The sequence below is a fragment of the Schistocerca serialis genome, chromosome 3 (assembly GCF_023864345.2).
Source record: "Schistocerca serialis cubense isolate TAMUIC-IGC-003099 chromosome 3, iqSchSeri2.2, whole genome shotgun sequence".
NCBI lineage: Eukaryota > Metazoa > Arthropoda > Insecta > Orthoptera > Acrididae > Schistocerca > Schistocerca serialis.
In genome coordinates, this window is record NC_064640.1 from 271,859,621 (window position 1) to 271,883,023 (window position 23,403).

The window sequence follows — 23,403 nt, forward strand, 5'->3', positions numbered from 1 at the left end:
GCTTAATGCCTCTCATCAGCAAGACGCTGACGTGTCCCTCGTCACACACCGAGACTAATCGGTAACCGATGGCGCAATTCCGGAAACTTCACCCCGTCTACGAGTACTTCCAGTCAGCACCACCGAGTATCGAATACGTCACAGTAATTATCTCTCTTGTTACACCAAGCGTGCCATGCAAGGAAGCCGCCAAATGGATAGCCTCTCTTACCACAATAACCCAAAATAGCCTTTCCCTTGACTTTCACGGGCAGTCAGGCAACTATGAAAAGTAACATCCATGTTAGATGAAGAGATCTGTATGATTCATGCGCCCAGGGAAATAATTGCAGAAGATGTAGGTGAAATGACATGAAAGGACACGTCTCATTCTGTAGGTTCAGTTTTTTTTTTTTACCGATTAAGAGAAAAACCAGAATTCTTCCAAATGCAAGGATCATACTGACTCGGCAGTGTCTAGGAGCAGAAAGTAAGGAAACCTAACGCTTTCTGTTTGTAGTTTCCGCGCACTCCTGCGTAGCGAACAGTGGGGGAACCCCCGTCAATTCTCACAACCCCTGAATGGAATGAGGCAACACGAGATGTCGCGTCCTCGCTCGTTTCGAAATCCTGCTCTCTGTTTTCAGTGGCAAGAGTAATTCAGTTGCTCGCCATTATGTAATGTGCCGCAACTGTGACAGCCGCATTTATGAGGCGAAAAATGTGTGAGGCGAGCATGCCTGGTGTATGAATAAGTTCCTTGTAGAAATATCATTGTAGAAATATGTTTCTCGACAAGCGCCCTGAACTACAACAGTGCCGATGGAAGGCATAACGGTAATGTATTTATTAATACACATACATGTTATATATTCTGTAGAGCTGAAACTGTGGTTCACTATGAGCAACAGTATGGAAGTTAATGAGAATCAGACACTGTGAAATCGATGTGAACACAAAAATAAAGAAACTGATGTCTCATTGAGGCTCGCGCTTCACAAATACATTGGCAGATAGATGCACAGCAGTCAAGTATTTTAATTTCCTTGAACTCTTGTTCCCGCCGTGATTATTTAAGCTCAGAGTAACATCCCACAGCCTCGCCAAATTCGTATTTTTTTCGAAAGGTTACCCCCCCCCCCCCCCATTATTTTTAAGTATGCGTGGAACGATCTTCCAGTGTTGGCAGTGTTGGTACTAAAGAGGAACTCAAATTTACACCAAACAACCAAGTAAATGGAAATAGCAGAAACTCTAGTTTCTTTCGTCATTTTCTTTTACTGTCACGCACAGTAAACTTTCAATGTAATTTTTTCAGAACAGGTGCTAACGATATTCTTAGGTAAAGCTATACCAACTACAATGTACTTAAATTAACAATATTACATAGAAGTATTATATATAAGTACGGAAAAATTCCCTATTATATATTTAGAAACAAGAAAAGAGCATTAAGAAATTAAATTAAGGTAATAATGACTACATTGTCTCTGTATCGTCTGTGATCTCTTCTGTTCCTCGTTTTTATTCTCTGTGGGTGTTCTTTGTCTTTGGAAAAAGGGACCGATGACCATAGCAGTCTGGTCGCTTTAATCCCCCAAACCAACCAACCAACTACATTGTCGGCTGTTCGCCGTACTCTTGCATTTATTTTCATTTCATTCATTTACAAGTGGCAATTAAGTGCATTAATTATCGAGTAAAGTCTTCTGTCTTCCTTGTTCACTTGGCAGTGAGAAGACGCCGTTACTGAAAACCTGCACCTCACCTCATTTCGGTGCGGAGATCCGGAAACTTACCGGTGCTTTGTTTGCTGGACATAGGACTGGAAGAAGACGCCTTATTCTCTAGTCTGCCAGATGCCTCCGTTCGCAACTTCCCATTTTTCCCCCTCTTGGGGATATACAAGGACACATGTTCTACGACAGCGTAGTGGGTACGGACACGGAATTACTTGCGAGGATTGTGGCCATTTAGGGACGAGATTAGAACAGACCGGTGGATTTGAAAGGGTGGCAACATTTCTGTAGTTCTGCGTGACGTGACACAGGTGATCACTACTTCAAGTAGCTGCTATGAGATGCAAAATGGTACATTGCCACTGCTTGGCGATACCGTCGATTTCTATCTATAAATGTCTTTTTGCATATTCTGTAATGTAGTTATGTGCGATCTCGGATACGCATTATTTTTTCTACGGACATTATGAGCGATTGTCATGTGTGTTTGTAACATAGACTGAGGTAACGAGAGCTGATCCTTCTGTTTTATTCGGTGTCGTGTGTCGACTGTGTATCTGTGCTGCAATGAATCTTTCACTTTGCAGTGGAGTGTGCGCTCTTTTGAAACTTCCTGAGCCGCGCGGAGTGGCCGAGCGGTTTGAGGCGCCATGTCACGGACTGCGCGGCGCCTCCTGCCCGAGGTTCGTGTCCTCCCTCGGGCATGGGTGTATGTGTTGTTCTTAGCATAAGTTAGTTTAACTTAGTTTAAGTAGTGTGTAAGACTAGTAGTTTGGTCCCATACGACTTCACACACATTTGAACATGTGAAACTTCCTGACAGATTACAAATGTGTGACCAGCGGTAAAGAACTCAGAAAATGTATTCGCAGTTGCGAATATGAACCACCTTCGGCTGTACATTGGAATGACGACAGTGAAAATTTTTGCCGGACTGGGATTCGAACCCGGATTTCCCATTTTACTTGAGCGGTACCTTAACCGCTTCGGCCAGACCCAAATTTCCGTAATTATCGTCCACGTGTCACAACCTGTACTTGTACGTGCCTTTATCACTTGTTCGGTCTTTTCTGCCCACGTCCCGTTTCTAAACCATTAAATATGCAAACATTTCTATACGTCTTTCTTGCATATAAAGAGCCAGATTTGCACCTGGTGGCCAAAATTGGAACTATTTTGTTCCAGCGTTAGAGCATTTACCAAGTTTCGCTGCCATACCATAATTACAGCCTACACTTGACGTCTGTGAGTAGCCGCACTTCCAATTATAAACACTAACACTGTTAGTGAATGAAGTGAAAATAAAAGCAACTGGTTTTCTCAGACAAACGTGTGGGCGTACCTGTGGATGCAGTGTAGGTGGACCTGTGGGTGAGAAGCGCGTGCGGATGCTGGCTGAGCAGCCCGTGCAACAACGCCGGCTTGTGCTCCGTGATCGGCTCGCGCTTCACCACCACCGGCGGAGGCGACTGCGTGGGGCACAGCTCCGCCGTGTCCACTGCAACAGCACAACAACAAAAATCACTCAGACACAGTCGTCTTTACTCTTAGCGAGGTGGGGAACACTGCCAGCAGGCAGTCGGCTGCTCCTCGGTTTTTGTTTCATAAAGCATTCCACATTAAGTACATTACATATAAGGAAATTGAAATACAGAGTAAAACTTAAATTAAGAGGTCACGAGGCTGTGAATATTTCTGGTTGACGTTAGAAGTGTGGCCTCGTATCCTGGAATGGCGCAGCTGCTGGAAGTGGATTGCTCTGCTGCTGGTACCGGCGAGAGTGGTCGAGGGCTAGGAGCGAAAGGCATATGTAGGACTGGAGAGTAGGACGTTAGCAGCTGGGGCGTATAAGTGTCGCGCATAGAAAGCGACAGCACGCGTTGGTGGGTAAGTGTGTGGAGCTGGCAGCCTAACCCCTGCAGGGAAGGATGCCTCGAACAGGAGTACACTATCTGATCAAAAGTATCCGGACACCTATTAGCGGGTTGACCGTGTCCACCCTTCGCTTTTAGGGTGGCCTGAACTCTGCCGGGGCCATTTTCAATGAGGCGTCTGAATGTCTGTGGAGGAAAGGGAGACAGTTCTTCCTCATGAGGCTTACCCGCAGAAGGCAGAATCGTTGGACGGTGGGGGAGCGATGTCGACATTCTGACTCATCCCGAATGTATTCCATTGTGATCAGGTCGGAACTCTGGGCAGGCCAGACCATTTCAGGAGTGTTATCGTCCACAAACCATTGCCTCGCAGATGCGGCTTGATGATGCAGATATTGGATCGTTTAGGGGAAGAGACCAAACAGCGAGGTCATCGGTCTCATCGGATTAGGGAAGGACGGGGAAGGAATTTGGCCGTGCCCTTTCAAAGGAACCATCCCGGCATTTGCCTGGAGCGATTTAGGGAAATCACGGAAAACCTAAATCAGGATGGCCAGATGTGGGATTGAACCGTCGTCCTTCCGAATGCGAGTCCTGTGTGCTAACCACTGTATAAAAAAATGTTTTCATATCCTTCCGCACTTTTTTTTTAGTGCAATGAGGCATCCACGTTCTACCCACGAAATACACCCCCATACCTACCTCCTCCGTACTTCGCTATTGATACTACACATGACAGGAGGTAATGTTCTGCAGGCATCTGCCAAAACCAAACCTTTCCGTCACATTGGCACAGCGCGATTCACCGCTCAAAATCAATGATCCACTGTCGAGTGGTGTCGCTGTTTATACCACCTCAAGCGTCGTTTAGCACTAACTATAGAAATGTGTGGCTTATGCGCAGCAGTTCGACCATTGTACCCCATCCCCTTTAACTCCGCACGCACAGTCATTCAAATGGCTCTAAGCACTATGGGACTTAACAGCTAAGGTCATCAGTCCCCTACACTTAGAACTACTTAAACTTAACTAACCTACGCACAGTCATTGTGCTAGCTGGACTGCTGGTACCATTTTGAAACTCAAGAACGATTCCTTCCGTTGCTCTCATCCGTTTTTTTTTTTTTTTTTTTTTTTCCTACCACCTCCACAGTGCTCGACGGTCGCTGTCCGCCGTTACATGAAATCATAAACAGTCGACGTGGGCAGTTTTAGAAGGGTTGAAATGTCTCTGATGGTTTTGTTACTCAGGTGACACCGAATGACCAGTTCACGGTCGAAGTCACTGAGCTCTCCCGACCCACGCATTGCGCTGTTACTGCTACTCTACTGACAACACAATACGCCGTCTCCTTTTATACTGACGGGTCCGCCTCTCGTGAGATCTTGTGGCCAATTCCGCACTTCACAGCAGTGTCCACATACTATTGATCAGACAGTGTATATGTGGCAGGAGTTTTCTTTGAGAGAGAGAGAGAGCCTATTGATATACCTTTGGCATAGGATGCGAAATGCGTGGCAGTAACAGTCCACGCTTTCTGACGATGGGGAAGAGAATATGAATTTGCTTGCGAGAGGTGTGGGTCTTCTACAGATGTTTTAGTAGAAGCAGGATTTTCATTTCTTGGCACGGAATACGTGTAGGAGAAACTGAATATTTTTCGCTGATATAAAGAACAATCGCGCCGCGAAATAGGACTTACAATGCTAAACCAATGTGAAAAATGTCTTAGTACGCTACACAATTTTTCAGTCCGAGTAAACAAGAAATCATCCACTCACGATGCAGCTGATTACACCGCTCAGATTATATGACCCACATAAAGAGGGAGCCAAAACCACACGGACGTAATAACAAAGGATATATCACGACAAAGTCCAGGTGAACCGAAAGTATTGAGCGCTGTCTCTGTGATATCTACGCATTTGGTGTGTAGGAGCGGAGATGGCAAATATAAGAGCACAAAATTGGAACAATCTTTCAGATAGAAACAAACTTATTCCTGAAACGAAGATGCAGGGTACACTTAGCTTCCTTCCCACCGCTGTGGAGTTTACTTTAGTTTAATTTAACGGCAAACAGGTCAAGCCATTCCATTAGCAGTTCGTAGAAGACAGCAGTATTACGCCGAAACAGGTGTTCTCCTTTCCATCAACCAGCTATATTCTTTGCTTTCTCTGCCTCTTCTTGCTCACAGCCACCCTCTCCTCTCCTCATTCGCGTACGATAGCAAGATCGTAAATACCGCAATGACGTCGTGTTCTAGAAAGTCACAGTGGACAGAGGAAAGACGCGGCGAGAACTCTCGCGTTTCGTCGATAGTGGGCGGTTTTTTCAAATGAGAAGGTGTATCGGTGATGACGGCAGAAGGCCAGTCGGCTTTATCTGGGGAAGGTGAACGAGCTCTCGTTATCTGCGGCGCCGGCTGAACAGTCTCGCGGGACCTCGACCCCCAGCCGCACTATGCTAACAGCCTGAGCACGCCACAAATCTAGCGCCCGCCGCGATAACACAAATCACTGTCTGCTTCCTGCCACCACACACCTTAACTGTCTCTCATCGTCCAGGACAAGGGGTGGCTCGCTCAAAGCCAATGATACCAACCAACGGCCACGCCATCGACGCGTCCTACGACTGTAATGATCAAGATGCCTGAGTGACTGATTATTTGTTCGAACTCGAACGTAGTAGCGCGTTTTCATGAGCGTTCGTGATATATACTGAAATACTGAGAGGGGGGGGGGAGGGGAAACCCTCTTCTATTCTCAGCCTAGTATGTCAATTGAGTATCACTGTGTGCAAATGCGGTAAGTGTTCGCGTACCGCGTGGGAGCGTGCGTTTGTGTGTGTGTGTGTGTGTGTGTGTGTGTGTGTGTGTGTGTGTGTGTGTTTGCGGTTGATGGGTGCCGAACGGCGAGATTATCAGAGCGCTTACGAAGATTAGTAGGAACGAATGTGATTAAAATGTCTAAAACGTCATAAAACAAGTAAGACAATTACATTCGCTCTTTCCCTACCTCACCTATGGTCTCTTGCACAATTACACTGTTCAAATGGCTCTGAGCACTATGAGACTTAACATCTGTGGTCATCAGTCCCCTAGAACTTAGAACTACTTAAACCTAACAAATTTAAGGACATCACACACATCCATGCCCGAGGCAGGATTCGAACCTGCGACCGTAGCAGTCGCGCGTTTCCGGACTGAGCGCCTAGAACCGCTAGATCACCACGGCCGGCTAATTACACTGTCTCACATCCTTTAAGAGAGAGTAAAATTGGTCAGTGGCTCTATGTTCTAAAACTGGTAATTAAAACGCAATACAAGAAAACTAAAAAACAAAAAAAAAAAAACTATACTCCGCCCGAACAGCCCATAAAGGCCCAAAAGGTACCGTCCTGCCGCCATGTCATCCTCAGCCCACAGACGTCACTGGATGCGGATATGGAGGGGCATGCGGTCAGCACACCGCTCTCCCGGCCGTATGTCAGTTTACGAGACCGGAGCCACTACTTCTCAATCAAGTTGCTCCTCAGTTAAACGCAATACAAGAGTGAATATAAAAAAATTGCACAGGAAAATGTGACTAGCTGATAACTCACAAAAAAGAGGATAAGCCAGCCATCCTGATATTCAAAACTTCTCACTAAAATTTTAGGGAATAGGTCCGATATTTGGCAAAACAAAAGTCGTACCACATTGGTTTTATTGTCAGTTAAAGTAGAGCGCAAATCTGATGGGAAACCAGCTGCTGCCCCCTTGTCTGACTGTAAAAGCAGTCTACTAAAGCGACGCGCACTCTGATCCGTACGCCACAAGCCCCACGCACAGGGGGGTTCTCCTGCCGGAGCAAGAAGCTAGAGTCATAGGGCTGTGCCCTATGCGAAGAAGACGACTTCATTCTGTCTGTGTGGCTGAAACGAGGTACGCAATGGCCGATTTGTTGACTTTGCACAGCTGTTTTCCAGAGTCTCTTCAGTTCCATCGTCTTTCGGTATTCTAAGTTGTGGACAGTCCGGTGGCTGTATTGCCGACTTTGGTCGACCTCTTGAACATTTGCTCTGATATAGTTAAATGAGTTATAAAAGATTTTGTAGAGACCACTTTGGTTTCCATATAGGTAACCTTGAATCCGTGTATATGACGTGAATAGCGGACCGTTAGAATTATGAAAACCAAATATTTCGAACAGCTGTGCGAAATAACGTGAAATAATGAGGCGACGTTCATTCCTAGAGACGCAATGAACAATCTACTGCGTTCTTGTTGCGTTTACTACAGTTAAACTGATTAAACAGACAGAGATTCATATAAGGGTGCTAGCGAAGTTATTTGATGATCTCTGATTTGACGGCATTCTGTTGGTAGCTAAAGTTGTCAAAACTCCTCCCCTAACGTTCGGGATGGAACTGGAGTAAACTGGAGATTCGGGAGACTAACCCTCGCAAAGCATAACAGGGAACTACTGAAGTTACAGGGCTACGTGCCGAGGGCAGTGTCCTTAACCTGAGTAAGTGCTGAACAGTAATCCACGACGGAGAATTCGACATATGGTTCGTGCCAAGAATTCTAAGAACGCTTGCCAAAGAAGATTACGCTCAAGTCACAGTGGCCGTGTAAACTTCGTAGAGGAGAAACACAATTTCCTGTTTACTCTCTGTATAGAGAAACTAGTATGAAAAATAACTAACGGATATTTGAAGATGCTAAGGAAAACGAGAAGATTAAAGTCGCAGCAAATACCGTGGCAAGTGGGGAAAATATCATCAGGGTCCAACACTATTATAATGTCCGTTTAGTACCTTTATCGTCAGTGAAAACATCTGAATTCCATCTACTTACTGGGTAGTTGTGATTTTGTATCAAATTATATACATTCAAGTTGCTACTTTTATGTGTTTCAGAAATAATTTTATGCTTTGCTAAATCCAAAACAATGACCAAGAAATGCCATACGCTTGTCTGTTTGGCGATTATATTCCAATAATGCGTTGCAGGATTGCGGAATCTCTAAACAAAAATTTTTCTTACAAGTGTTCTCTCACAAGTGGGACCAAATATCTGAAAAAAGGTTTAGAAATACTTGTAAAAAGAAAAGGCAAGTTTTTATCACTTATTTATTTCTGTACTGCCCAATCAAGGAAAAATCATCAACTGTTTGAGGAGTCATACATTCTCCGATACCAACGGACGAAGATAAAATTAGTTAAATCGACTGAATGTATTAGACTCAACAAAAAGTGTAGGGCTAATGATGTTATTCCTAAATATATTTGTGCGAATACCAAGTCGGTGTCAAGAGCAGCGAAACGAGCAACGGAGCTTTCACCTTGTACTTGAAAATGACTCTACAGCCGAAATAGTGACAATGTAATAAATAATAAAAACTTATATTGAAATGGCGGCAATGATTTTACTGAAAAACATTTTCCTATTCATTCAGTTTCCAGCAGTATGAAGGATGTATCTTTGTCAAGAACATTCACTATGAATTTGGCTTTGGTTATCAATAAACTCTACTATCATTGCCAGTTCCTTATTGCTGATACTTTCACAGTAGACAGGACTCAGAACACACGCAGTTTTAGCGCCGACGTCTAAGCAAAAAGAACCACTCGTGACAAGGGCGTTTCAGTACAGGAATAGTACGCCAGGGGCACTGTAGTAGACTCACCTGCCACGAGTAGTCGATTGAGACAAGAAAGTCACTCGTGTAAATCAGCAACCAACCACATCGCGAGTATGTTTCTATGATCTACAGAATGTGCCAACTGTGGAGCTCCAAATTCCCCAGAATGCTGCCCACAGCGCATTCGTAGAAACAGACGATTATGTCAGCGCCGGCCGCTGTGACCGAGCGGTTTCTAGGCGCTTCAGTCCGCAACCGCGCAGCTGCTACGGTCGCAGCTTCGAATCCTGCCGCGGGCATGGATGTGTGTAATGTCCTTAGGTTAGTTAGGTTTAAATAGTTCTAAGTCTAGGGAACTGATGACCTCAGCTGTTAAGTCCCACAGTGCTTAGAGCCATTTGAATTATTTTTTATAATGACAGCGTCTGCTACTATCAGAAGTTAACATATTCTGGCCGAGCTCATGTCTATTACAGAAATGGATTCTTTTCTTTCGTGTCTTCTTAATCTTTATCGTGTTGTTTGCTTTGTTTCGTGACACACTAAAAAGATACACAGTGCCTTGGTATTTTTTCCTACTAGTGTTCTCATACAAGTGAGACAAAATATCTGAAAGCAAAAACGTATTTACGTTTTATAGAGAAAAAGCATACGCTACACATAAGTAAGAACGCAAATAGATGAACGTGTTCTGATGAAAATTATTATAATACTGAAAATGTCAGAATTGTTTCATGAGAAAAACAATTTTCCATGTTACTTGGCACTTAGTAACGAAACAAGATGCAAAGGATAAAGCAAAAAGTCGCCGGCCGCTGTGGCCGAGCGGTTCTAGGCGCTTCTGTCTGGAACCGCGCGATTGCTACGGTCGCAGGTTCGAATCCTGCCTCGGGCATGGATGTGTGTGATGTCCTTAGGTTAGTTGGATTTAAGTAGTTCTAAGTTATAGGGGACTGCTGACCCCAGATGTTAAGTTCCATAGTGGTCAGAGCCATTTGAACCATTTTTGAGCAAAAATGGTGGTTTACTTAAGTTCTCAGGAGTGTACGGAATTTATCGCAAGACCTTTGACAAGAACTTGCACTATGAATATGATATTGTGGTTCCTGTGGTGTTCAGAAGCACAACGGAATGATCCTTCTGACAGACATGCATGTCGGAAGGAACAAGCATTGCGGCGACTATGGACGTTGTGGATTACATGAAATGTATTTGCAGTTGCGGGTATGGACAGCTATCAGTTGTATAATGGAGTGACAACAGTGAAAATTTTTGCGAGACTGGGACTCGAACCTGGATTTCCCGCTTGTCGCTCGCGATCTCTTTACCATTAGACTATCCGAGCACGCTTCATTGCCAGACGTAATGGATGTGGTTGTAGATATATGGTTGACGACATATGGAAGTTTGAGTCTGCTCCTGAAGCGTGCTTGGGTAGCCTAGTGGTAAGGTGGCCGTTCGCGATAAGCGGGAAATCAGGGTTCGAGTCCTGGTCCGACACAAATTTTCATTGTCGTCGTTCCATTATACAGATGATGGTTGTCGCAACTGCGAATAAATTTCATGTATCCAGAATGAGGCTGTGGCAAATCCATGTCTCCGCATTATCCTTTCTTTCAGGAGTGCTAGTTCTGCAGGTTCGCAGGATAGCTTCTGTAAAGTTTGGAAGGTAAGAGACGAGGTACTGGCAGAAGTGAAGCTGCGATGATGGGGCGTGAGTCGTGCTTGGGTAGCTCGGTTGGTAGAGCACTTGCCCGCGAAAGGCAAAGGTCCCGAGTTCGAGTCTCGATCCGGCACACAGTTTTAATCTGCCAGGAAGTTTCAAATTTCATGTATTCCACTATAAAGTCTGCAAACTCTATTATCACTGCATATTGCTACATCTTGTTTCTATGTTTAGATTTTTTCGTAAAATGATAGTCCCTCATAACCTCACTTTCACCGTTCAGGCGCCATACTGCCTAGCAGACAGCTCTCCCAATTTTGGCGCTGGCGTACAAACGAAAACCACCACGCGAAACAGACGAGACTCAGTACAGGAATAAAACGCTACGGGCGCCGCAGTAGACTCACTCGCCACGAGTAGTCGATTGAGACAAGAAATTCGTTAGTGTAAAATGGGCTCTAGTTGTTGTCTGGACGAGTGTCCCGCAAGTGAAAGTGTGGCGAAGCGCGGCCGCCAGAAGATTGCGTCGGTACGCGCGCCAAAACGATCAAAACAAGAAAAAAGGGTGTCGTGTGTTTGCGGCGGTCGGGTGCCAAAGCGCGTATTTTTAGGGCGGATGTGCACGCCGTCGGCGGAAGCGGCAGCAGCAGGAGCAGCAGCAGAAGCGGCGGCGGCGGCGGCTCCGGGCTGGACGTGGCGTGGCTGCCGCGCGCCCCGCCGCCCGGCTTAATGATCGCTCACTTCCGTATAACTCCTGCTGACGCAAGTGGCAATATGGCCGCCAAGGTTAGGCGCTGGCGGGTCTATGGCCGGCGCCGAGGCCTCGCCGGACAAAGGCTGCCACGCTCCATCTGCTCGCAGGTAGCCAGCCGCCCGGCACCGCGTTTCTAGGCAACTGTGTCACCCGGGGAAAACATCGCACGCATTGCGAACAGCCGCCTCGCCACCCTATTCAAATGTCGGCGTATGACAAGTAAAGGGCTGAGATACCGGTATGCGTTAGAGTGAGATAACTTTCACTCGCTCCAGCTGTGATGTAACACAAAAGCCCCCGTGGAGGAGACGCGCCGTTTTAAGCAGTGTGAGACGTTATTACGTTTCTCCGGCCGTATAAAACCGCAAGGTTTCTCGCTCACGTTCAGTATGTCACGAGTTTGGTACGCCCGAACGCCGCCAGATGATGCTGGGGTGTCGGGACCTTACGGGCGCATACTCATGTGTGTGAGCAGGAGTTAATTTCGTTTGCTAGCGTGCACGGTGGTCTTACAGATACATAAACGTACGCCAAACACATACCGTTCCTTTAACCTTTACCGGATGAAACAAATCAAATTTAAAATTTAGGGCCGCGCGGGATTAGCCGAACAGCCGGCACGATAGCTCAGCGTATCGAATAAAATGAATAAAAAAAAAAGGCAGTCTAAGGCGCTGCAGTCATGGACTGTGCGGCTGGTACCGGCGGAGGTTCGAGTCCTCCCTCGGGCATGGATGTGTGTGTTTGTCCTTAGGGTAATTTAGGTTAAGTAGTGTGTAAGCTTAGGGACTGATGACCTTGGCAGTTAAGTCCCATAAGACTTCACACACATTTGAACATTTTTTTTAAAATTCAGGGCGAATGTTACCAAAGCAACTATAAACAGATAGTGTATTGTCGTACAAATGTTTCTTAAATTTACGTACAAGTGGCGATGAAATAGCTTCTGTTCGGAGGCTGTACAGAACAGAATCGGTATGCCAATTAGACACAACTGCCATGAGTCACTAAGGCAGTCATCCCACCGACGCACCATTCTGAAGATGACCGTTCGGTAAAACACCATATCCTTGGCGCGAAGTAGTCCTAACTGTCCGCTGCACATCCTCCTTCGACAGGAATCGTCGACCCTTAAAGGCCTTTTTTAAGGGACCGCAGGGGTGATAATCACATGGGTGGAGATCAGGACTACAGGGAGGGTGCTCGAGAGTCTCCGCTTCAGTTGGCGTAGCTCCTGCGTTACGACATTTCCGATGTGGGGACGTGCGACCAGCACGGAACTTAGTGCACCGTCCCACAACGGTGGTTTTCGACAAACATGTTCACCTATGCGCAGTCTTCATTCTCCGACGGATGTCTACCGGTGTTAGTCCTTTGGAAGCCAAGAAAAGGATAACAGCACATTGTTTTTGTTTGAACGCATTTGGTAATTACGTCACCATAATTCAGATTTGCGCATTCACCGCAAGCACGTCGGAAAGACACGAATGCCGCACTAATTCCTTGCCTGCCTGTCGGTGCTTATACATTCGCATCGGAGGCGTGCTACGTTGCATATGCCCTGCAGCAAAGCTCCCAAATGGAAACTTTTTAATCGCCCTTGTACAAAACACAAGTGGCGCCTTTATGTTCCGTCAGGATATAATTATTGTATCTGATCAAATGCATTAGTAGCAATTATGGAAATAGATATGAAAAACTTATACAGAGCACATTATAACCAATAAATCCCTCACAATAATGTTCTGTCACGTCAGCAGGGCTCCTAATCTCTTATAAGGTAATTAACAACAACGAAAAGTATGCCGGCCGGTGTGGCCGTGCGGTTAAAGGCGCTTCAGTCTGGAACCGCGTGACCGCTACGGTCGCAGGTTCGAATCCTGCCTCGGGCATGGATGTGTGTGATGTCCTTAGGTTAGTTAGGTTTAATTAGTTCTAAGTTCTAGGCGACTGATGACCTCAGAAGTTAAGTCGCATAGTGCTCAGAGCCATTTGAACCAACGAAAAGTATGTCATTTACTGTCACCTGTGGTTCCTGTGCTACATCAGACAGGAAGTAAATGCATGAATCCGACTGCATGCTGTTTTCTGTCACTAGGAAGCGAAAGGGACTGTCACGCCCTGTCGGGCAGGAAATGGTTAAGTCATTAAATTTGACCTAATACGTAGACGTGCCGTTTTCTGCCAATAAAATATTTCCGAATTTACAAATTAAGCACCTTACGCTGGTCGACAGAATTAAGGATTGAATTTTTGCCTTAGCAATAAGAGGCATAAAAATACCTAACCCACAAAATTTAATTGACATCTAGCCTCTTTTTAGAGTGGATGGATTCTTTACGGGTTTCAGAAAAACTCGCCAATATAGACATGGTAAAAAATGCTTTTTGGAAATTCCTCCAGAAGGTCAAACGTAAACGAAAGTGACATTAACGTCTTTGGAGAGAAGACTGGCTAGGCCTCAGTTTTCACCGTTCTGGTCATTCGAGGGAGCGGGTGGGGGGGGGGGGGGGGGGGGAGGGCAGTGGCCCAAACTGCTGAAAGACACGAGAAGGAAATGTCCCAGCATTCGCCCGCGTTGATTGTTGGAACTATGAAAAACGTAAATGAGGTTGGCTGATCACGGATTTAAGCCCCATTTTCCCAGGTAACGTACCTATTATTTTAGCCGGTGCACAACCTCGTTAGTAAGTTTCCCTTTGGAAGAAAGGTGTAGGTTGGCGAGATGATTATCTGGATTAATAACAGCTCTTTTCGCTGTCGTTCACTGTCGCCTGGTGCTTCGACGTCTAATCCGACATTTCGTTGCAACACCTTTATAAAGGCATTGTTCCTCCGCCACCTTCTTTTCCGTGTAGAGCTGTCGTGTGCTTCTTGGTACTCTCGTCGGCAGCAGGACGCAAGCGGCAGCAGCTGTGTCGCCCTATGCTGTGCGACGTTCGCGTTTCGAAGTAACGCGGCTCTGACTGCCTGGGACCTATCTGCAGTTGTCTCAGAGGACTATTGCCCGGGCCGTATACCCCACTTGGGCATTCTTCTTCTGTGCAGCAATTTTTCCTGTGACTCTAGATCAGGTAAAGCACAGGAATAGAGATGATTTCGGAACCGTAATCTTCCCGTCACATTCGCACATATTCTCTCTGAATAGGACCGGCTGGGTGATATTTCTGTCAGACTTCTTTCGACGTGCGAAGCGAAGCGAAACCGCTTCAAATGTCTGATTACTTTAGAGATGAGTTAGTATGTTACATATCTGACCTTAAGCATGCAAGCGAGAAAAATTTAAAAAAATTGGAATTATGTTTAAGGTTTGTTGGAAGTCGCTAAGTTCTCTCATTATCACACAAGGATGAGTAGAGTCTCCGTTTTAAGCAAAATGTAATTTTGTACGCATCTCAATGTTTATGACGTTACATCTCCTGAATTATGTATCGTACAATGACATAATTTTGCAGGTACATTCAGTGGTATATGTGGATAGTGTCTGCAAAATGTGTTGCGAATAAATTTAATATTAATGAAGTAATAAATTAAAAGCCGCGCCGGATTAGCCGAGCGGTCTAAGGCGCTGCAGTCATGGACTGTGCGGCTGGTACCGGCGGAGGTTCGAGTCCTCCCTCGGGCATGGGTGTGTGTGTTTGTCCTTAGGATAATTTAGGTTAAGTAGTGTGTAAGTTTATGGACTGATGACCTCAGCAGTAAAGTCCCATAATATTTCACACACATTTGAACATTTGAATAAATTAAAAAGCCTTCTTTCCTTTCATCATTTTGTGGGGTACGTCAGCGTAGTAGTTTCGTAACGGTTTGATTGGTTTGGTTCAAATGGCTCTGAGCACTATGGGACTTAACTTCTGAGGTCATCAGTCCCCTAGAACTTAGAACTACTTAAACCTAACCAACCTAAGGACATCACACACTTCCATGCCCGAGGCAGGATTCGAACCTGCGACCGTAGCGGTCGCGCGGTTCCAGACTGTAGCGCCTAGAACCGCTCGGTCACTCAGGCTGGCTAAAGGTTTGAAACTTAATGTGAAGTTTCATGGAGGTCACCAATTGATCTCATTCTCAAGTACTGGATGAATATAGTGTGGGTAAATTGGACGCCATGAGCTACGCTGCCACAAGAATATACACAATTTCTAACAGTAATACTTGTATTAAACCTTTAAGATAACTCTTATTGAGTAAATTATGAAAGCACTCTAAGTTTTTAAATTTAATCAATCACTGTACGAAGTAGTGGAATCAAATTTTTGTTGCCCCTGAAAGCAGTCATATAGGCAACCTGCAAATGCTACCGTGCCCTGGGTTAGTCGTTTAGTATCAGAGATGGGAAACACTGTCGTGGTTGGACTACAGCTAATTTGCAGTGCTGAGAAGGCACTACTGACTGATTCGTGACCCCAAACACGAGTACAGTATATCTGCATGTCCAGGCACTACACCAGGGACAGTGCTGCCGTCTGCTAGCGAGCTTCTCAAGCTCGATAGAGCCTACATCCCGTCTCACTAACAGCAAGTCGCGGCTCACACACAACCACGCAGATTGTAAAATCTAATCTGCCGCCGGAGGAAGCGGGAGGTGCAGCCGCTGATATAATCTAGTTATCGCGCACGGGCACATCGCGTTACGCAAGGGCGAGAGGCGCAGCTGTTTTCTCGTTATTAGAACGTTTGGACGATCTGCTGAATCACACGCGGAAAACGCTGCCCGCGGCCTTGGCTCTCTATATAACACGTGACGTCAAGCACACGTGCAGGGAGGGGGTCTGCTCTCTTCAAATACTGATCTCCGCTCGGCGCTCACTGCCCCCCACCCCCCTCCCCACCCACCGTAACATTGTAAAGTGCGGATGCCCTTAGAGAGAAGTCGCTCGCAGCATCACGCAAGCGGCTTTGCGCGTATTCTTACCCAGACGACAGGCCTAGCAGAAAAGCATTTTCATCGCTTTTCAGGCAGACTGCCTTTGCGTCGCGAAAGATCCAAAAACGCGTTAAAGAGTGCAGGCGACGTACGTCACGACGCGGCACGTGATTCATATACACGATGTCGAACCGCATCTCCGGGAATAGGTCTGTCCGAGCATTCATATTGAAATCGTTTGTAAGAGAACACGCTTTACATTACCTAAATGTTGCTCATCCGAAGTGAAAGAGAACGTGTAATCAGATTACGCACAAAAAGGTGGCAAGGACGAAAGAAGCTGCAGCAACAATTAACTAATCTAGCGGAAGGATTGCAGAGATTGACTATAAATGGAAAAATAGGCACGGCTGGTCATTTAAAACTTGTAAACAGTCGCAGAAAATATCAAGTACCAAACTAGATACTTTCTGTCACACGATCAACAGCAATACACGATTAAATATGTAAGCGTTTCTTTTTTTGGGGGGGGGGGGGGGCGGTGGATAGGTGGTCGAAATTTAGTACACTGAGCTGCCCTCTCTGTCAGCAACAATAGCTTCAACACGGCTGCGCATCGAGTCGAACTGAGGTTCGACAACAGATACAGGTGCCTCTTTCCGTGCTACAGACCGTCAACCTTATTGGCTGGCGAGTTGTGGCGCACTCATCAACACGTGACCTGTGACGTGAGAGATCTGTAGAACGGGTTGGCCATGGAAACAGTCGAAACCCCTCTGTATCGAGGTACATCAGGAAAGCACGGGTAACATGCGGTCTCGGTCTTGCGTTATCTTGTTGAAAGTTAACGTGACGGAGACCTCCATGTCAGGGTGTAGCCACAACTTGACACGCTATAAATGTAACGTATGTTATCAAAATTACAGGCTATGCGAATCAGCGGTGGTGAAGTTGTCTATGCAATGACACCCTATACCAGCACGCGACGTGCTGTGCCAGACTCACATCTGTTGCCCGTCGCTAACTATCCTTCCTGAAAAGAAAAGAAGGAAGATTGGGTTTAACGTCCCGTCGACATCGAGGTCATTAGAGACGGTGCACAAACTCTGTGTCAAGGATGGGGAAGGCAATCGATCGTGCCCTTTCAAAGGAACCATCGCGGCATTTGCCTGGAGTGATTCAGGGAAATCACGGAGAACCTAAACCAGGATGGCTCGACGCGGGTTTGAATCGTCGTCCTTCCGAATGACAGTCTAGTGTGCTAACCACTGGGCCACCTCGGTCGATATCCGTCCTGATCATATCTCAGTCTCGTATATTCGGCGATGGTAATGTCAGCGCTCATACGAAAGGAAGAGGTAGATCAAGTGTTGACACGCCGTCGATGACGAGGTCATCAGTGACGGAGTTGGAACGCGGAATGGGCAAGATTGGGAAAGGACACTGACTGTGCCCATCTATCAATTCGCCTTAAGTGATTTAGGAGAATCACAGAAAAACCCAAATCTGAATGGCTGGACGGGGATGTGAACCCCGCCACTTCTGAATGTCAGCCCAGCGTCTTAGAGCAATACGCCGCCTCATTTTACACAATAATTTGCACTCAATCATTCTTCCAATGCCCTGATGGAATTGGAGAGGAGGGGTGAGCTCTCCGCTCTAAACACTTGTGAATTCAAGGGCAGATGCAGAGCCACGTTGCAGCTCACTCGCTTTAGGAGGATGAAAACTACACGAGTAAAGGAACTGAGGCCAGCCTGCGAGGAGAGAGCGTAGGGCGGGAATGGTGCCAAGCTGCTTTCGCGGCCCGTAACCCTGTGGCTCGCTTTGGGTGAGGTGCACTCTCTGTGATTGCTTCGAGGCGCACAGGCGGCCACCGCGATGACCACGCGGAGGATCGAACTGGTGAGTCCCCAGGCGGGAATCCAGTCTCTCGCCGAATGAGAGCGACTGATTTCCAAGCCGCTGCTTAAGGGCGTCGCAGAGTCCTTCGTTAATGGCTTTACGGGTTCCGCAGTCCCTGCTATAGATCCTTATCTTCTCCGCGTTGCTGTATCCCAACCGTAAAACGCACAAAAGCCACAGAGCTATAAGCTCGCAAACTAGCAAGTATGCACACTGTTGCCAAACACACGTTCTTGGCACCTTTATTCTCATTTAACTTGGATTCGATACAATGTCACCAAACCACACGCAGCTCTAATTTAGAAAGCATCTCCAAAAATATTTTCTCAGACATTATTTCGCGTCAAGGGATTTGACTTACAGTTTCTTTTATGCTCTGGTCATGTGCACACGTCGTTAATGACGGTATAATCTAATCTTAACTAATGGACTAAGAAATGTAGACCCGTCTTTGTGAAATTTACAGGCTCGAGTAACACAGATCTTGCTACGTGGGTTTCTGATGCCTGTCACTTGTATTAAGCAATCCTTTATTTGCGTATCTTACTTGTGAAATATCTTTGGGTGTTTAAAAAGAGCCGATTTTGCGCTCGTGCGTTTGTACGAGTGATATTTTTATTGACTTAGAGACATTGTTCACTCTTAAAAACAAAAATACTTGACTTACGCTACAAATTAGCGACTATTCAGTCGCAGACAGCGCAATACAAAGTAAAAACGAAAATGGAAAAACAAAGTCTGTAAGTATTTCGCCAAAAACAATAGCAGAGAGTATAAGTGATACTGTTAAAACAACAAATATCTTGCCACTGACATAATAAAAGGTACATTCTTTTAAACAACACGTTTTGTAGTTGGTTTTCGTAGTGTCAATACTGCCTTTAAACATTGTTATCACCTGAGTTACGAATATAGTTCGAAATTCGAGTAAGATCTGTAAAGGTCTAACGTAGGTCAATTCTACATTATCACGTTTACAGTGCAGAAACAGGGTGAAAATTGTGTGCTTAACTAACGTAGTAGTCAACTCGAAGTTTGTTTTGGACACTGTATTGCTGGTTTAGGACCTACTCAAGTGAAGACAGTACGCCCCTCGACTCCCCTGCACGCTGCATTGGCAGTAGGCCTAGAATTAAGCCATGGTATCAAAGCAACAACGCGCCAAAATGCAATAATGTCTGGAGACATACCTATTCTACTGTCACGTAACACAAAAATTAAGTTCCGCACATCATGGCACCATGTGAGCTAAGCTCGATCTAAATTACATTCGAGTACAGCAGAAAACAGCAAGAACGGTGTGGGAAACAAATATGATACACATTTTCAAGGATATGGGGTCGTTGGTTCACCTAGAGACAGTAAATATGGTATATAATATGGTATATTTCAGCCAAAAATCGCGTACAGTGTTTCTGTCGGTATACCGTGTTTGAATATTATTGTTGTTCGCCCATGATTTGAGCTTTGAATTAATGTGTCTTGGTATAATGAGAATGACAAGTCAAAATCGATGACTCGCTGTTGTTCTATGGCAAACATGAACAGTCATAATGGCCTGCCCTTAAAGGAAATAACAGGGATCAACATGTGAATTACTTGGAAACACGGTTAAGAAGCTTCTGCAGGAAGTTGCCGTAATAAAACAGCGAAATAATTCGAAATTATGAATTACATCAAACGATTCCGAATGGTGGAAAACTGGCTAACCAATTCTTCCCTAACTATCACTATTTCTGTACTTTTACAATAGTTATCCATTGGGATGAGAGAGACAATCTAAAAGTAGCGTTTCGCTAAATAAATGGCGTCTGCAATTAATCTGACCGACGACTTGACGATTTGTAAATGGTTTGCGTGTTTTTCTGTTTCTGCTTTACAGAGAGGAATTTTTAAGAGTAAGGGGCTAAGCATCTGATTAATTGATGGACTTAAAGAGAGGAAATGTTAGATTTTAAAGTGCCGTCGACAACGAAGTCATCGTAGATAAGGAACGACAAGAAATTGACCGTGGCCGCAACCCATCATTCTCCTGAAGTTATTTCGGAAAGCCAGGAAACACGTAAATCAGGTTGCCTGGACGGGAATATGAGCCCCTCTTAGCCATTACGGGTGCAGTTTATTACCCACCGCTCGCTCTGGTGGGATTAAGAACGTTTATGTTTATCGAGCAAGAGTGTTCCCGATTAGAAGGCTTTGAAGAGAGCGGCAAAAGTCATCAGAAGAGAGAAGACAGGGTTTCAATTCGTATAATTTAAGAATCAATGGTTTATGGCCAACGCTCAATTTCTGCGCGTTGGAAAATGAACAGATAGCTCATGCTGAATTAGTTGGACTCGAAGTCCTCGAATATGTTCAACGATCTGCTTAACGACTAAATGTTAAAAATCTGCTAGGATAAATGGCATTGTTACATAGGAGGGTGCCTTAGTGTCTTCTAAATTGCGATTCACAGCGCATTTGCTGACCAATCCTTGAATTTGTAGTTCGGTTGCTTTACGAACGCTGTCTAGCGCTGGCCTATTCAACATAACGATAAGAGATGGTTAAGTGATTCAGAGAAGAACCGATTCCTCCATCAGCTGTTTCACTAGATCAGCTATACAAACTTTCCTCGTGAGTCGTTAGAGAATGTACTGAATGAGTATCAGTATATACTATAATTCGTGATGACTGGGTGTTGTGTGATGTCCTTAGGTTAGTTAGGTTTAAGTAGTTCTAAGTTCTAGGGTGATGACCATAGATGTTAAGTCCCATAGTGCTCAGAGCCATTTGAACCATTTTACACTATAATTTTTTCAGTACATTTTTCACTGTTCAGGAGAGAAAATGGTGAGGCAGCTTACCGTAGGGCATAAAAGATGAACTGTGTGTCATGTAGCGTTCTACAAACATACGGAAGAGATCATAAAGAACTCTTGATATGGACAGTATTGACAGCGAATATGTAACTTCCACACCTTTTTCATACAAAAGGAAACGACAATATTAGTGCTGCAGCAGACGTTCCATCCTTATACTCTTCTCATATTCATCAGCAGTAGTTTACTTTACTGTACTAATATCTGGGGGAGGCTGTGCTGCTCCTGGGGCAACTGTCTGCTGCATAACTATAGAAACAAACAAGTTTTCATACCGCCTAATTCGCTGTTACTCATTTTGTCGTCCAATCGAAATCTGAGGACCTGTACCTAGTCTCCGCCATAATGCGCTACTGAAACATACCTAAGAAGCTGTTTCCGTATTTGTCTAAAAATGTATGATTATGTTGTTCGCTATTTACTGCTGTAAGTAAGGTAGGAAGAAGCATTGGCAATCATCGCAATAGCTAAGAGATGTTTGAAATTTAATCCACTGTTATTGTGCTTAATTTGTAAATAGTGCCACTGGCGAGAGGTGTATTTCCGTCAGATACCAAGCACCCAGTACAACCATTACAGGAATGGAACCAGTCATAGTATCTACTTATGAAAATCAGTCTTATGCAACCACTGTTGTGGGTGCCGTCAGAATGATTCACGAAATGCAGAGAGCTACAGACATCAGTTACTATTACCTTCAGAGGCTGACGAAGATGGGTTATCACGCTGTCGGATCTCGAGCTGTAGAAACATTGTTACGTGGCAGAACGTGGCAGAGGATCTATTGTGAGTCGAATACTTAAGAAGTATTCCCCCTGGAGTGTGAGCTGGTAAGCAAGCGTAACAGTGAGAATATACAAATGCCTACAGCTGTCGACAACAGAACACTGAAATATTCACAAATCATAGGAGATCGCAACCCCTTATGTCAATAAGACGCGTACTAGTCTGATCCAATGCCGGGAGCTCGTCTAGTTCTCCACGCTTCGGGAAGAGGAAATGAGTCGACGAGTGAGAAGCAACCGTAGCGTCACCGTTCTGCCCCGCGATACTCGTCGAACTGCAACGGAAAGGAAGGAAAGAGGCTAGTAAAGCACTGAAGTAACAGCGGCGCTTTGGTTTCTAGTGTATGCAACCCTCAACATTAAACTCGGACTCGCCCTGTTTCAGATCTCGAGTCCAAACGACAGTTTTTGTCTACGCGCGTAAACAACAAACGGTATTTACGACGTTGCTTTGCCCGATACGACATATCTGTAGGGATCGCTGTGCGGTGGGCTGGATTTGAAGAGCGTATGTGGCACAGACGCGAATTAAATTTCCGCACAGGCCCCCGCGGCCTTCTGTGAGTCAGAGAGGCGCGCCGGTCCAGGATGTGCCGAATCCCACCGTCATTTCCGCCTGCGGACCAGCCGCCTTGCGTTGCTTCGCCCGAACGTCGAAAATTAACGTGCCGAGGCATCGTTATAAGCAGGAAACTTCCATGGCGGAGTATAGCGAGCGTGATACCTTGCCACAAAGGAGCAGTGAGGAAACGAGGCAACAGAAATCCTTGACGTTGGCTGCAGCTGTTCACTGTAAACACACTTTCTTATTAATAGTCTAAGCAAAGAACTAAACAAATCATCATCGGTTATCACAGGCGATTGGCGCAAATGTCGTGCACGAAGAAACTATTTTTAACCGTCTGAGGCGACAGACTCACATCCTAAAGTGCCAGACAAACTTCTCTAGTTTCGGAAGAAGATATAGTCGGCGAGATTGGAAAACTGCTGGCGGAATATGGGGGGGGGGGGGGGCGGCGTCAGTTTTTAATGGAAATGGTCTTCTCCGCCCTATCTTTATACGGGGAGAAAGAAGTATGCCGCATCTGACAGTAAAAATACACGAGCTATATATGGGTTGACGAACAGGGTATGACAGGGGACCTCCGCCTTCCACGAAGGGAGGAAGCAAGGTCTCCAGGGAAAGAAGAAAAGATTGCAACATGCCAACGCTGCATCTGCTTTGAGCGAACGCTACCACTGCCGTGTCTACAGTCACTAGATGATATTACACCTCAGTACTAGCCATTTCTGCAGCTCACCGCAGCTTGTACACCTCAAACGCGATAGCAGAAGCAGCGCA

The 23,403-nt window shown here is 45.5% G+C and overlaps 1 protein-coding gene across 3 annotated transcripts in view; it reads right to left on the minus strand.

Annotated features, from left to right (window-relative positions):
- LOC126470047 (ecdysone-induced protein 74EF-like) overlaps positions 1-23,403 on the minus strand; it is a 617,268-nt gene that overhangs the window by 30,180 nt on the left and 563,685 nt on the right. For all 3 annotated transcript variants that reach the window (XM_050097548.1, XM_050097546.1, XM_050097547.1), the window contains one exon: positions 3,061-3,216. In XM_050097548.1, coding sequence (XP_049953505.1) covers positions 3,061-3,216 — 156 coding nt within the window. The remainder of the gene's footprint in view (positions 1-3,060; positions 3,217-23,403) is intronic.